This window comes from Neophocaena asiaeorientalis, unplaced genomic scaffold, assembly GCF_003031525.2.
Source record: "Neophocaena asiaeorientalis asiaeorientalis breed wild unplaced genomic scaffold, Neophocaena_asiaeorientalis_V1.1 scaffold509, whole genome shotgun sequence".
NCBI classification, from domain to species: Eukaryota; Metazoa; Chordata; class Mammalia; order Artiodactyla; family Phocoenidae; genus Neophocaena; species Neophocaena asiaeorientalis.
Genome location: NW_020172152.1, coordinates 260,586 through 277,608, shown reverse-complemented (window position 1 = coordinate 277,608; position 17,023 = coordinate 260,586). Strand labels below are relative to the sequence as shown.

General features: G+C 43.0%; 1 protein-coding gene across 1 annotated transcript in view; it reads left to right on the top strand.

Annotated features, from left to right (window-relative positions):
- FMN2 (formin 2) overlaps window positions 1-17,023 on the top strand; it is a 227,185-nt gene that overhangs the window by 195,653 nt on the left and 14,509 nt on the right. The window contains exon 17 of the mRNA XM_024754888.1: window positions 2,264-2,413. Within this exon, the coding sequence (XP_024610656.1) occupies window positions 2,264-2,413 (150 nt within the window). The remainder of the gene's footprint in view (window positions 1-2,263; window positions 2,414-17,023) is intronic.

Below are 17,023 nucleotides of genomic sequence, written 5' to 3'. Positions count from 1 at the left end.
CTCCCTACACAAACACATCCAAAATACATCTACAAGTGGAACAAAACTGCTATACATAAAATAGATTAGCAACAAGAACCTATAAGTTCCCTGCATAGCACTGGGAACTATATTCAATATTTTATAATAACCTATAATGGAAAAGAATCTGAAAAAAATAACTGAATCACTATGATGTATGTAAGCCTGAAACTAGCACAATACTATACTTAAACTATACTTCAATTAAATACACACACACATGCGCGCGCGCGCGTGTGTGTCTTGGGGCCAGCAGGCAGCACCACAGTGGGGTGACCACCTTACCTGTTGTCCCTACTCATTGACACAGTTTCTCTTACTTTACTCAGAAGGCAGTTTGCAGTAGCTCCTGCCAAGAGAGTTCCTCTCACTTTCAGTGTTAAGCGTACTGTTTCTGGGTAAGATGTTAATATTAGGAGAAGGTGAGTGGAGGCCATACTTGAACTCTATCTTTTCAACTTTTCTGTAAATCTGAAGTTAATACAAGGTAGGGCCATGAAATAGGTGATCATTACCTCAGCTGTCTCCTATAATTGAGAGTTTCATAAAGGGAAAATGGAAATAATACATTTAATTCAGTTTGCATCGGTTTAACCTAAAGGAGTAAAAGAAAAGCTCTGTTAATAATTTCTCATTTTTAAGTTCAAGTAAACAGGACAGTAATGGTTCCATTATTTTAGGACATGAGAATGGAAATTGCTAAAAGTTGTAGGTTTAGATCAGAGACTTTTGCGAGAAAGTAGTGAAGGTGGCCTATGAAGCCAGATTTCAAAACAAGTGAGGACAGAGGAGCATTGAATTATAAAGCAACTGTATATAAATCATGGTGTCTTTCAGTGAGTCTGCATGGATGAGAGAATATTTATAGATGCAGAAATCTTCATATGCTCTTAGGATCAGAAGGAAAACCTAGTAATAAGAGATTTTGGATGCTGGAAATAGGAGACAATGGATTTGATACTTTCCTAAAGGAAGTAGGGGTAGGTAGATTAAAGACCATGCAGGTGAGGAACTTGGCTGTGATTTAGAGATGGTAAACAAAATGCACAGTGATCATCATGCACTCATCACCCAGCAGTTCCTGACTTGGTTTCATCTACACCCCTGCCCACTTGCTGCCTCCCATATTGTTTGTGAAGCAAATCCTCAACAGGTATAATTTCATCCATATATATTTTAGTATGTATCGCTAAAAAATCCCCTTTAAAAAATAACAAGCACCAGTTTTACCACCAAAAATAATAATCCCTAATGTCACCAAATACCCAGTCTCTGTTCGAAAGTCCTATTAGTTCATATATGTAAGAAATGATTTTATTTTCTTACAGTTTGTTTGAAGCAATATATAAAGAAGTTCAAACCATTAAAATCAGACAATATCTCTTAAGTCTTTATAATAGACCTTTTTTTCCCTTTACATTTATGTATTGAAGAATCTAGATCATTTGTCCTTGACTTAGTTCTGGCTGTTATAAGAAAATACCATAGACTGGGTGGCCTAAACAGTGAACATTTACTTCTCACAGTTCTGGAGGCGGGGAGGTCCAGGTCAAGGTGCAGAATAAATCTGCCACTTACTAGTTGTATGTTCTTTGTCAAATAACCCTTTGAACCCCTTCTGAGTGTCATGTAGTTGTAATACGAAGCAGCCTCGATGGCACCTTCTGGAGATGGGCACTGCCACCCACTGTCACGATGCTGGCTGCCCTGCTGGTACCCACTCATTGGTGCTGCCATGATCTCCAGTGGGAGCCTTTGTCAGTATCTCTCGGGGCTGTTGCTTTTTTTTCCCACCAGCAATGTAGGAAGCCCACAGTATAGAAGCAGTATAATACACATATAGAGACATATTAGTTTGGGGACAAAGAGCTGATATTTCATTTGTTTAGAGTCTAGAAGGAAAGTATAGACCCAACACTTCCCTTACGTCCCAACTTGATTACAGGTTCATTTCTGAAATAGGTTGGACACATAGTGATTAATTTTGAAAATGGTTGGACCAGGGATAGCTACCAGTATATGGAGGACTCTTGTCAGCTGCTAACATCTGAGTCCAAAAACCCTAACATGAAACCTTAAGAGAACTACTGTTGGTGCCTTAGGAGTTGAGTCCTCTTGGTAATAATAACTGCATGAATGAAATCAGCATTTGGATGGGGAAAGAATATCCCATGTTGGAAAGTAATGATAGCTTTTATACGTGTGTGTGTGTGTTTGTGTGTGTGTGTGCATGCTTTGACAGCTTTTTGGAGACTACAGCCTATTTCTTCATGAGACCAAAAATTGGAGAGAAGGAAGTGTCCCCAAATGTTTTCTTCAGTATCTGGCATGAATTCAGCTCCGACTTTAAAGACTTTTGGAAGAAAGAAAACAAACTTATTCTACAAGAGAGGTAGGTGTTTTTCATTTACACAGTGGCATTTTGAAACATGTTTTCTCAGGTGTGGCCAATTAGGGCTTGCCAACTTTTATAGCCTGAATGACAAATTACATTCTAACTCTGGGTGTCCTGTCTGAGAGGGTGCTGAGATCGGACAGTATTTGCAGCCTGAGTAAGAAAAGTCAGCACAATGGTTGTGATGCTACAAAGGACAGCTAGAGTGATGGTTTGCCAGGACCACCTTCTGGTAAAACAGCTTCTGTGATGAGGAGGCCACACAGAAGCAAACAAGGTAAGAACAGGAGTGGAAGAACACTGCTGAGATGACAAACCCACTCACTTCAAAAGACCATAAGGTAAGACGAATCAGTTTGGTTTTATTTTTGCTCAATTCATTAGATACTGTCAAAATTTCACCATTCATATCAAAATTTCTCCCAGGTGTCACCAAGAAACTGATGATCAATATTTTTTAAAAGATTTTTCAAGAATCTTATCAGATCATATCACGTTTCCTAAATTCTTTCAGGAATGAAGGGAAGTTTCTCTTCTTAAGTACATGAAATAGAGTCTCTGTCACTTGATTATGAAGGTCACAGAGGTGTCCTGTTACCAAGTCAGGAAGCAGGCTGGCCCATGCACGGCAGCATCCCAAAGTAGCTGGATCTGGAGGGAGAAGGAAAAAGGAAAAGGAAACCAAACCCTAATCCTGAACCAGTTGGTGTGCTTTCCAACATCCTGGCCCTCACAAGGACTTTGCTTTAGAAAACTTACCTCCTAAGGGACTTTATTCATCAGAGCACAAAATTCCAGTTTTCTGCTTATCATCTTCATTTTGGTCTTGCTTACATACAAAACCACGCTCGCCTGCCTAGTCTTCATCTGTAAGTAGATTCTCATCCATCCTTAAATCAGGTGAAGTCAATTGCGGACACGTCCTGAGCATGTGGACTGTGCCTGGCTTATGCTCACTCACAGAATTATCTACCTAGAACCCAGGCTCCATCAGAGAAGGGAGTCTGCTTCAGCGAACAATGGATGCAAAAAGAGAGCAGTCTGAGCAGAAGGAAAACACTGAGCTTATTCTACCTCAAAACACATCACCAGGAGTTAACATAAAAGATGAGATGTTAGAAGTCCATGCGGGTGAGACAGGAGGGAGAATCGTATAAACACGGGCACATTTGGACCTCCGTTCATTTCTTTCAGACTTAGCTGTATGTTTCCAGTTTTTCACCCAGCAAGGCTTGCTCAGTTTGGACAACGGTGAGGAGGAAACTGGTTTTAACGTCAGCATGTCACAGACAACCTCCCTTCCTGATGCCACTACTCCCCACGTTCCTTCTTCAGCTCTGATCTAAGCCTGGGCCCCTAAAGGGACTGGGGCTCGTTCACACTCAGGAACAAAACGGAAAGATCAGTGTTTCACTTTGCGAGGGAGCTGAGACGATCCTGATGAGAGTGGACATGGTGGGATATAGGCATGGACAGGGCAGGATTGAGGAGACTGGTGTTGGGGGGCAGCTGCCCTGAGGGCACATGATGAGGAAGTGAATTGCAGCAGAGGCCGCAGGCCCTGGGGAGGTGGCTCTGGAGGTCCTGGCGCGAGATGGCAGGGGGACTGTCATTTGAACTCCCATTACTGCGTGGCTTGTAGGGAAGCTGCTGAGAGGCCCCCGTGGAGGTGATGTCGGGAAGGACCAGCCATTTACAGCCTGTGCTCTCTGAGATAGAGTTGTGTTACCAGGCAACACTATGGATAACAGTCCACTGTTTATGATAGTTGATGCATTGGACATGCCCACTGAATATCTCATAAAATCAACCCAATCCTTTTTTTATACTTCATCCTTTGCTAAAAAAGAATTACGATGGGCTTTTTGAGTCACCCTTGGTGACTTCACTTTCAACTTGGCAGTGCTGTGAACTGGCATGTGACAGGTGCTCTCCACTGCACACTTCTCATTTTCCTAAATCATTTGCTTTTAATGAAAGGCTAAGGAAGAACACGTGGCAAGTGATAGAGCATCTTTGCCCTCTGACTTCCAAACTATATTACGTCTCTTGGCAAAGAGACTGGTTTGAAAAGTAAGACTGTTGGTCTGAATTGTTTGTAGCAAAATTTTGTCCCTCTCCTTAGTGGAAAACCAGCCACAAAATTTCAAGGAAACAGTGCGAAATAAAAACGGCAGGCCTGTTATTCAAAAAGTATTAACAATTTCAAGACAGCAAACTGTTAAACCAAGTGCAGAGCCCTGAGAGGGGGCCCTGTGTGCTGCACAAACGCCCACCCTTGAAGGCAGCCTTGCCCTGGTGTAAGCTTGCTGGCACGTGCTCTGCAGTTAGGTGAAAGGGTGTTTCAGGAATGCTCCGATGCCCCCAGACATGTACAGGACACAGGGTGCAGCCAGTGGAAGGATTAAACCCCTGACACACCGATGTCAGTGTGAGCAAGGCTTCAAGTGACATGTGCTTCAGATGGGGTGCTCTCCCCAACCTGAGTGTTCCCTCCTCTTCTCCTTTGATATGTACTGGCTGCATATTTTCATAGTCCTGTACTGTTCTTACTTTATACCATGACTTCTTCCATGTTTGCATTTGTCTTTGTTTCTCGGACATGGTGTTTTGTGTCTTCTTTTTCAGTGTCGCTCTCAGGGCCTCTAGGCCACAGTGCCCCCTTTTGGTGTTTCCATACATATTTGCTAATTTGACTTGTCACATTGTATTTGACGCAGACACGGAAATAAGAACTTAGTCTAGTAAAGTAATGAACGTGTTTTCTTAGGTAATTTAAGTTTGCCACTGGAGGTAATAAAAACCCCACTCCAAACACTGGAAGCAAAAAGAGAGACTCTGTTTAGACGGTCAAACCACAGAAGAGCAGGATGGAAGGTGGCTGTGGGTGCCTGAGTGCAGAAATCCTAACTAACCACAGCTGTGCAGGGCAGGTTGAGGGGGCTGTTAGTGAGGTGTGTCTCTACCTGCCGCCCTCCACCTGCATTTTAAATGGCCCCTCCTCCTCCTCTCCTCTCTCTCCTCCTCTCTTTATCTCTCTCATCCTCACTCTCTCACCCTCTCTCCCCTTCCAGCGCCCTCCCTCCCACCTGCTCTGTACTCCAGCCTAACTTCCAGGCCAGGCTGTTTCTTTATGAGTGGACCCCTGGCCATCAGTCCAGCCATGGCTCACATTCTCCTAACTCAGGAGGAGAGGGCATTCTCCACCCTGTAGATTAATTCCAGGGAGGAACTCCAGAGGAGTCGTGTTCATCTTTGGATCAGCCACAGTGGCCAGAGGCATGGATACCGTGGTTGGTTCAGCAGTTCACAGACGCAGTCCTACAGCCAGAGGGGAATGTTGCCATGGTCGACAGTCTCGTTGTCAGCACTGTCACTGGAGTTAGGGAGAGCAGTTGCCCAAAGAAAGTAAATAATAATCTACTAGCCCTAATTTATTAAGCCTTTAAAGATAACCTGTGTAACTAGCAGAATGCCCTAGCATGGTAGAAATAACCCAAAAGGTGGTTTAATGGTGTGGTTGAAGTTTTCTTTTCTGTTCAAGTTTTCCTTGCTCTAATTTGGAAAGTATACATTGAATAATATGTTTAAGGTTGTAAATACTCTACAAAATGTCCTCATCCCATTCTTTCTAATTGGTGGTTGAGTACAGAGTGGTAGTAACATATTTTCTGACTTCTCCTAATGACTCGCATGAGTTAGTAGATGTATTTCTTGAAATGGTGAACTTCTAGTCTATGGTGAAAAGGTCTGCTGTCATTGATGTGGTGTGGAAAACATGAGCATTTGAGTTAGCTCTCCCTCTTCCCCACTTGAGTCTTAGGAAGGCATGCTTTCTTTTTTTTTAAAGAGTTTTTTGATGTGGACCATTTTTAAAGTCTTTATTGAATTTGTTACAGTATTGCTTCTGTTTTGTGTTTTGGTTTTTTGGCCACAAGGCATGTGGGAAGCTTAGCTGCCTCACAAGAGATGGAACACGCAGCCCCTGAATTGGAAGGTGAAGTCTTAACCACTGGACTGCCAAGGAAGTCCCAAGGCATGGTTTCAAAGTCAGCAAAATGGAGACAGTAATACCTGTTTTGCAGTGAGACTGTGTAACTAAGTGAGGTTATATATTAGAGTATGTAGCACAGTGTCTCCATGCTAGATGCTCAGTGGCTGTTTCTCCATCATTTAATATAAAGTCCTGATCATGACAACACACAAGGTCATGTGACATTCTGGTAAGGCGTGTTAAGAACACATCTGTATGAGACCTGAACCAAGATGCTGGAGTAGAAGGATGTGCTCTCACTCCCTCTTGTGAGAACATCAGAATCACAACTAGCTGCTGGACAATCATCGATAGGAAGACACTGGAACTCATGAAAAATGATACACCACGTCCAAAGATACAGGAGAAGCCACAATGAGATGGTAGGAGGGGTGCAATCACAGTAAAATCGAATTCCATAACTGCTGGGTGGGTGACTCAGAGACTGGAGAACACTTATACCACAGAAGTCCATCCACTGGAGTGAAGGTTCTGAGCCCCCCATCAGGCTTCCCAAGGTGGGAGTCCGGCAATGGGAGGAGAAATTCCTAGAGAATCAGACTTTGAAGTCTAGTGGGATTTGATTGCAGGACTTCGACAGGACTGGGGGAAACAGAGACTCCACTCTTGGGGGTCACACACAAAGTAGTGTGAGCATCGAGACCCAGGGGAAGGAGCAGTGACCCCAGGGGAGACTGAACCAGACCTACCTGCTAGTGTTAGAGGGTCTGCTGCAGAGGCGGTGGGTGGCTGTGACTCACCTTGGGGACAAGGACACTGGCAGCAGAAGTTCTGGGAAGTACTCCTTGGTGTGAGCCCTCCCAGAGTCTGCCTTTAGCCCCACCAAAGAGCCCAGGTAGGCTTCAGTGTTGGATTGCCTCAGGCCAAACAACGAACAGGGAGGGAACCCAGCCTCACCCATCAGCAGTCAAGCAGATTAAAGTTTTACTGAGCTCTGCCCATCAGAGCAACAGTCAGCTCTACCTACCAGCAGTCCCTCCCATCAGGAAACTTGCACAACCCTCTTAGATAGCCTCATCCACCAGAGGGCAGACAGCAGAAGCAAGAAGAACTACAATCCTGCAGCCTATGGAACAAAAACCACATTCACAGAAAGATAGACAAGATGAAAAGGCAGAGGGCTATGTACCAGATGAAGGAACAAGATAAAACCCCAGATAAACAACTAACTGAAGTGGAGATAGGCAACCTTCCAGAAAAAGAATTCAGAATAATGATAGTGAAGATGATCAAGGATCTCGGGAAAAGAATGGAGGCAAAGATGCAAGAAATGTTTAACAAAGACCTAGAAGAATGAAAGAACAAACAGAGATGAACAATACAGTAACTGAAATGAAAACTACACTAGAAGGAATCAATAGCAGAATAACTGAGGCAGAAAAATGGGTAAGTGACCTGGAAGAGAGAATGCTGGAATGCACTGCTGCTGAACAGAATAAAGAAAAAAGAATGAAAATAAATGAAGACAGCCTAAGAGACCTCTGGGAAATTATTAAACACAACAACATTCACATTATAAGGGCCCCAGAAGGGGAAGAGAGAGAGAAAGGACCCGAGAAAATATTTGAAGAGATTATAGTCGAAAACTTCCCTAACATGGGATAGGAAATAGCCACCCAAGTCCAGCAAGCGCAGCAAGTCCCATACAGAATAAATCCAAGGAGGAACATGCCGGGACACATAGTAATCAAATTGACAAAAATTAAAGACAAAGAAAACTTATTGAAAGCAGCAAGGGAAAAATGACAAATAACATACAAGGGAACTCCCATAAGGTTAACAGCTGATTTCTCAGCAGAAACTCTACAAGCCAGATGGGAGTGGCATGATATACTTAAAGTGATGAAAGGGAAGAACCTACAAACAAGATTATGCTACCCAGCAAGGATCTCATTCAGATTTGAAGGATAAATCAAAAGCTTTACAGACAAGCAAAAGTTAAGAGAATTCAGCACAACCAAACTAACTCTACAACAAAAGCTAAAGGAATTTCTCTAAGTGGGAAACGCAAGAGAAGAAAAGGACTTACAAAAACAAACCCAATGGGCTTTCCTGGTGGCGCAGCGGTTGAAAGTCTGCCTGCCAATGCAGGGAACACGGGTTTGTGCCATGGTCCGGGAAGATCCTACATGCCATGGCGTGGCTAGGCCCATGAGCCATGGCCACTGAGCCTGCACATCTGGAGGCTGTGCTCTGCAACGGGAGAGGCCACAACAGTGAGAGGCCTGCGTACTGAAAAACAAAAAAAAAACAATTAAGAAAATGGTCATAGGAACATACGTATCGATAATTACCTTAAAGGTGAATGGAATAAATACTCCAACCAAAAGACACAGGCTTGCTGAATGGATACAAAAGCAAGACCAATATATATGCTGTCTACAAGAGATGCACTTCAGACCTAGGGACACATACAGACTGAAAGTGAGGAGATGCAAAAAGATAGTCCATGCAAATGGAAATAAAAAGAAAGCTGGAGTAGCAATACTCATATCAGATAAAATAGACTTTAAAAGAAAGAATGTTACAAGAGACAAGGAAGGACACTACATAATGATTGAGGGATCAATCCAAGAAGAAGATATAACAATTATAAATATATATGCACCCAACATAGAAGCACCTCAATCCATAAGGCAACTGCTAACAGCTATAAAAGAGGAAATCGACAGTAACACAATAATAGTTGGGGACTTTAACGCCTCACTTACACCAATGGACAGATCATCCAAAATGAAAATAAATAAGGAAACAGAAGCTTTAAATGACACAATAGACTGGATAGATTTAATTGATATTTACAGGACATTCCATCCAAAAACAGCAGATTACACTCTCTTCTCAAGTGTGCCTGGAACATTCTCCAGGATAGATCACATCTTGGGTCCCAAATAAAGCCTCAGTAAATTTAAGAAAATTGAAATCTTGTCAAGCATCTTTTCTGACCACAACACTATGAGATTAGAAATGAATTTCAGGGGAAAAACATAAAAAACACAAGCACATGGAGGCTAAACAATACGTTACTAAATAACCAAGAGATCACTGAAGAAATCAAAGAGGAAGTCAAAAGATACCTAGGGAAAAATGACAATGAAAACACGATGATTCAAAACCTATGGGATGCAGCAAAAGCAGCTCTGAGAGGGAAGTTTATACGTTTACAAGCCTACCTAAAGAAACAAGAAAAATAACTGAAATAGAAACAAAGAAAACAATAGCAAAGATCAATAAAACTAAAAGCTAGTTCTTTGAAAAGATAAACAAAATTGATAAACCATTAGCCAGACTCATCAAGAAACAGAGGGAGAGGACGCAAATCAATTAAATTAGAAATGAAAAACAGAAGTTACAACAGACACCGCAGAAATACAAAGCATCCTAAGAGACTACTACAAGCAACTCTATGCCAATAAAATGGACAAACTGGAAGAAGTGGACAGATTCTTAGAAAGGGATAACCTTCCAAGACTGAACCAGGAAGAAATAGAAAATATGAACAGACCAATCACAAGTAATGAAATTGAAACTGTGATTAAAAATCTTCCACAAAACAAAAGTCCAGGACCAGAAGGCTTCACAGGTGAATTCTATCAAACATATAGAGAAGAGCTAACACCCATCCTTCTCAAACTCTTCCAAAAAATTGCAGAGGAAGAAGCATTCCCAAACTCATTCTATGAGCCCACCATCATCCTGATACCAAAACCAGACAAAGATTCTACAAAAAAAGAAAATTAATTGAACAGTATGGAGGTTCCTTAAAAAACTAAAAATAGAATTAGCATATGATCTAGCAATCCCAGTACTGGGCATATACCCAGAGAAAACCATAATTCAAGAAGACACATGCACCCCAATGTTCATTGCAGCACTATTTACAATAGCCAGGTCATGTAAGCATCCTAAATGCCCATCGACAGATGAATGGATAAGGAAGATGTGGTAAATATATACAATGGAATATTACTCAGCCATAAAAAGAACGTAATTGGGTCATTTGTTGAGACGTGGATGGATCTAGAGACTGTCACACAGAGTGAAGTAAGGCAGAAAAAGAAAAACAAATATCGTATATTAACGCATGTATGTGGAACCTAGAAAAATGGTACAGATGAACAGGTTTGCAGGGAAGAAGTTGAGACACAGATGTAGAGAACAGACTTATGGACACCAAGGGGAAAGCTGCGCGGGGGGTGGTGGTGGTGGTGGTGTGATGAATTGGGCCATTGGGATTGACATGTATACACTGATGTGTATAAAATATATGACTTAAAAAAAATCCCATCTGTAAATACAAGGCATTATCGTGACTCAGTTGCTTTCTTCGTTGGTAAAATGTCTTGATTCTGAGTCCAAGTTGAGCTTTTGTTTGGCAGTGTTCATGTGACCTATCACTTCTTATTTGCATTATGCTCTACTCCTGTTTTGATGCTTCAGACAGCTGACCCATTGGTTTTGTCGTGAGTCCGAAAAAATATTTCTTCATATACTTGCAACTAGGCTTGTACACTTGTTAATAAGAAATTCTTCTTCAAAGAAATCTGGACTAGTTATTACTGAGCAACACAAAACATATGAAAAATAACTTTAAAAAAATGTCAGCTCGACTCTGTCCAGAATATGGGGACAAACTGACGGGAACAGTGCCCAGCCTCTCCCCAAGGCCTCACAGAGCGCAGTGTCCATGCATGAGGACCCAGGTGACCCATGTCTTATCTCCAGGAAGTCATCAGCATCACCAAGCCACTTGGGGGCCCAGGGGAGCTCGGACGACTTAGCACAGGGTACTAGGGACACTTGTGCTTTTCCACCGTGATGGAGGGACTGTGGTCTTTGGGGAGACAATTTCACTGCCCGCTTTTGCTCTGTTGTAGCCAGACTCAGTTTTCAGACAGAGTCCAGCTTGTGATGTGTGGTCATCCTCTCATTCCATGTTAAGTGTCCAGGCACAGGAGACCCTCAGTCATTTGATGAAGGCCCCATCTCCCTGGAGCTGACAGCCTAGCCTTGGTAAGGTGTCACAGGACGGGGAAGCAAGAGGGGCATCAGTGCCTCCAGAATTATTCTTTGCACACAGATCTGAGTCAAGTAGGAGCTTCGCAGGCGGTCCTGGGAGGGGAGGACGTCCTAAACTAGGAAATTGGGCTCTGGCACCCGGGCCTCAAGCCCCATCATGTGCAGTGCAGCCTATCACCATTTCACTTGTAGTCAGCTTAAGACTTTTTAAAAAATATTTATTTATTTATTTATTTGGCTGTGCCAGGTCTTAGTTGCGGCATGTGGGATCTAGTTCCCTGACCAAGGATGGAATCCAGGCCCCCTGCATTAGCAGCACAGAGTCTTAACCACTGGACCACCAGGGGAGTCCCAGCTTAAGACATTTTGATTTCATAAATCAGTGGTGACATTACTAAGAGTTGTGTTTAAAGTGCTAACTTAATTTGCTGGTTCCCTTTATTCTGAGGCAGGTGGTCTTTGAGGAACCAGGAGAAAGGGCAGCTACTCCTCCAGCTGCATGAGCGTGTGTTAGTCAGGTCTGGTCTCTGCCCAGCTGGTCTGTGGTTGGAAGGAAAGCGTGTGAAAGTCCGGCCTTAGGAGGGTACACGTTAGACCAGAGGCACCTCATACACTGAGCTGTGTGTTCAGGTTCAAGGTATGATGTCATCAGAGTAGAAGGAAGCAACCACTTTCAAAGCAACTGAAAATAAACCTGAGCTAAGGAAAGAGGCTTATTATTCTGTAGTCATGTGTTTGTTGGACACATAAGTGGAACTGTCTCTTGGACCTCTGCCCAGCACTGTCATACTGGAGCAGTTCGTGAAGTTGGCCAGCCACTTACCCATTTAATTCAGGCATCAGTTTCTATAGGAACGACCCATAAAGAACCCTCTTCCTAGTTCTGACCCCTGTAGTGGAAACCTTGGCAGGAAATTGACAAACAAGACAGGACAGTGCAAATGGTGCCTGAGAATATGTAGAGAATGTGACCTAGGCTCATTAAAGGAGTAATTAATATGCATTAAGGTGTAGTAGGAGGGCTTCCCTGGTGGCACAGTGGTTGGCAGTCCGCCTGCCAATGCAGGGGACACGGGTTCGTGCCCCGGTCTGGAAGGATCCCGCATGCCGCAGAGCAGCTGGGCCCGTGGGCCGTGGCCGCTGGGCCTGCGCGTCCGGAGCCTGTGCTCCGCGGCGGGAGAGGCCACAACAGTGAGAGGCCCACGTACCGCAAAAAAAAAAAAAAAAAAGATGTAGTAGGAAATTAAATTCATGAATTTATTAATTCAACAATTATTTATGCGCTACTCTGTGGTCGGCAAATTCTCTGGCCATGTGGATCTTACCCTCTAGTGAGAGATGCAGACAATAAAAAAGTAAACATGCACATTTTAAAATTATAGGTTGAAATTAGCACTATGTGGAAAGTAAACAATGAACCATTTTTGCACAATAAAAAGCAGAAGAGTTTCATTTAGAAAGTTTGGTCGGAGGAGGCCTTTCTGAAGAGGCAACATTTACGTTGACACCTAAAGAATTTGAGGCTGGTGTAGGGGTACGGTGGTGAGCCTGGCAGGTAGAGGTGCAGAAAGGTCACAGCAGCCTGGCAGAAAAGACTGACTGATTTCCAGGTCATGAGGTGAATCTGAGGAAACAGGCAGGGACCTGACCGTTCCGACGCTTGCAGTCATGGTAAGAGGCTGACTTTTATCGTGGGTGCAGTAGAAGTCCATCACAGCTTTTGAAAGAGGACAACCTGAGATGATTCATGCAGAGAAAAGATGGTTGGCGCAATGGGTAGGAAATTGGACGGTGGTATTGAGAAGCAAGTTAGGAGTTACTGAGGAAACTCCTCAGTAACCTGAGGTGACCCAGGTGAAAGGTGTGATATTCTGCACTAGGAGAGGCAGCAGAGGAGACGGGAAGAGGGTGCTGGGACCCTACACACGTGCGTTAACACAGGTTCCTGGCTGGGGCACCTTTGGAGGTCAGAAAAGTCTAGTCTCAGCTCCATGAATGATGAGCTTATGGTAACCAGACCTTAGAGATCAGGAAAGTGAGCTTCCCCCTTTCTTCTCCTAAAGTGATTTACAAGGTCTGAAACCCTGGGTATCAGGGAATTTACTTTCTAAAGCTTAGTTCTCCAAAAATGATGTAAAATCCTAAGGTGAACGTTAGATGGAAAAAATCTATGCATTTGCTTCATCTTTCCATGTTCCAAGAGATCTTTTTAAATTTTGGAAAATCCTGTCTCAAAGCCTCATGTTCAAAAATGGAAGAAAGTCACCTTAAATGTTGTGGTTCCAACTCCCAACAGACAGCTGGGGCCAAGAGTCAAGAAAATAGCTTTTCCACAGACTTTTTTGCTTTAAAAGGATTTAAACCTTGTTGCACCTTCTGCTGAGTTTGCAGAGGCTTGTAAAGGTATCTGAGCAATTATTCATTTCCCTTCAGCATTTGCTAAAAATATTTTTTGGTGTCTTAGCAAAGTTTGTCATAAAACTGTCTTGGCAAAAAATATGCTTCATGGAGTAAAGATATTTAAGATTACCTGTTAAAAATAACATCGTGCAGCTTATATGAGCTGCAACTAGCTCCTAGAACAAGCTATATCTTTACCAGCAAGCCGTTATTTGGGGGTCATTTAAATTTCTTTAGGAGCCTGTCAAACAATGTGATGGTTATAACCTGCCAGAGGAGGGGGCCAGACCTGTTCGATTTGTCCAACACTGAATTCTTAGGTTTGTATGGACTTCTGACGGAGCCTGGATTTTTTAGGTAGTGACAAATGCCCCTGCATCCACTCCCATGTGACATCTTCCTGGCTGACTCGGAGCCCCCGGTAGAGGAGCCCACTGGCCAGGCACCCTTCCTCCTGTCCGCTTTGGGACTTCTCCCTCAGACACAGGGGGGGTGCTGGGAAGTGCAGAGAAATGGAAGGTGTTCCTTCTACATTTAAAAATTTGGGATCGTGGGGTCAGTAATGAGTACTCAAAGCTAGTTGTGAGAGATGGAGGTGGGCAAGATCGTCCCCAAGATGTAGGCGTTTGTCTCTACAACAGGTTTGCAGCTGATGGCAACATTAGACCCAGACATTGCAGCATCATTTTATTGGACAAAGAGCAATCAACTCACCGGTTTTGCTTGCTAAAATCTGGTTAACATTTAAGAAGCAACTGTGATAAGGCGCGAAACTCAATTTGAGTGTATGAGACTTTCACGTGCTTGGGGGGACTGTGGACAGTGAAGCCACTTTGGAAAACAGGCCTTTCCTCAAAGGGGGCAGACTAGGGACTTCCCTGGCAGGCCACTGGTTAGGACTCTGCGCTTCCACTGCAGGGGGCACGGGTTCCATCCCTGGTCGGGGAGCTAAGATCCCACAAGCCGCAGGGAAAATTAAAAAAAAAAAAAAAAGTGAGGTACAGCTGCCATGGGGCCCGCAGCTCCTGCCGCGGGTCTGTGGAAGAGGCCTGTGGACACGCAGCAGTGTCACTCATGACACCTGAACAACTCAGAGGTCTGTCCACTGATGAGTGCGTAAATAAAGCATGGCGTATCCTTACAGTGGAATAGCATTATGTGATAAAAAGAAATGAAGCACTGATACAGGCTGTAACATGGGTGCTAAATGAAAGAAGATGGTCAGAGAAGAAGACTGTGTGGTGTGTTTTGCTTTATATGAAACACCCAGAATTAGCAAGTATATAGGATCTGGAAGTAGATTAGCCCTTGTCGGGGGCTGGGGACAGAGAGGAATGGAAAGTGACTGCTGCTGAGGTTTCTTGGCGGGGTGGAATATTCTAAAACTAGATGGCTGCATAGCCCTGTGGGTTAGGGTTTTGTTTTGTTTCATTTTTTCCAGTTTTTTGTTTGTTTGTTTTCTGGCTGCACCATGCGTCTTGTGGGATCTTACTTCCCCAACCCCTCCCAGGCCCTCGGCAGTGAAAGTGAGGAGTCCGAACCAGGAGACCACCAGGAAATTCCCTGTTTGGCCCTGTGAATTTTCCACTTAAATGGGTGAATTTAATAGTATGCTAATGATATCTCAATAAAGCTTTTTTTTTTTTTTGAAGAAAGTAAATAGAATTCTCACATTAACCACTAAGCCTAAAAGTGGACCAGGATTGAACGGCCCACCCTCAGCGGTCTGTTCAGGTTGGTCACAGTTTTGAAATCGTACATCAGTTCCTTTTCTTTCTGCCTGGTCCACTCCTGGCCATTTCCCCTGTGCCCAGGGGACGTACTCAAGGAAAGCAAATCTTTTAACTACTAACAGGAATAAGTGAGCTAAATCAAAATTTCAGAGACAAATCTGCTGGCAAAAATTGTAAAAAAATAAAATCACACAGTTAATTCCAAGATCAAAAAGATCTCCATCTATTTAAATACTTAGTGATTTATAATAGCTTGACTCTGTAGTGATGAAATGACTAGTGCTTTCCCTGTGTAAACTTCAGACTCAGGAAACCTTAATTCATGTTAAAAATATACATACATACAGTACGTGTGTCTATTCTGAAATTACTCATCTATTCTAAATAAACTTTTTTAAATCTAATCTCCATGGGGGGAGTCAGATTGTCCAAGTTTTCTTAAACTGTATTTCTAATGGAGAAGAGATAAATACTTAGGGGGAAAAAATGGATATAATAATGGTGAAAATAAATAAAAAGGGGAAGAAGTTTGTCTGCGTTTGCTATGGGGTAAAGCTCCATCTCTCACTTGTGTTTCATGAGGTCTCCACCCTCTCACCAGAATGTCTCCCTACTCCCGCCCACCGGCCCTTACCTGGCGTCTGAGTTCTCACTCGTGACCCTCCCCACGGGCCTCTGACCAGGTCGCTGCTTCTGCTTGTCATAAACAGTTAGGCTTAGAAACATGAACCATGGGCAGCTGCTAGGTCAGGAGAGGAATTTTGAGTGCATGTGAGGAAAGCAGACATTTTTTGAGGCAGGGACAGACCGTTTATACGGTGCTTCCTAGCCAGTGGGCCCTCAGTGAGGACTGGCCGTGCTGGTGCTGCAGAACTGGCCATGGAAGTACAGCGTGGTCTGAACACAGGCATTTCTAGTCAATTCAGGTGTCCACCGTTGAACAGCTATCATAGCAAATAAGTTTCCCCCAGCCTGTGTTCCTTGGTTTATGTGGAAAGTTCTTGTTTATGATTTGTTCCTCCTTAGAAGGACCTTTAGGTCATTGTCACCATGGTCATCATCATCATTATCATTTAAGTTATTATACATGCATGATATTTCTTATATGCATATTATAATTTCATATCAAACTCAAATTCTAATGCTCTTGGAGTTTTAGGAGCTATGATTTACAATTTTTAGGAGCTATGATTTACAATTTTTAAGATTTAATATTTTTAAGATAATATTGCAGAAACAAAAAAATGAAAATCATATCATACCTAATATAGTTCCTAAAATGATGTAAGACTTTTTTCAATTTAGGCTTTCTAATGATAATATGATATTATTAGCTCATGGATACACCAGAGGTTTGTCAGCTTGCTCTTTTTTTTTTTAACTGAAGTATAGTTGATTTAC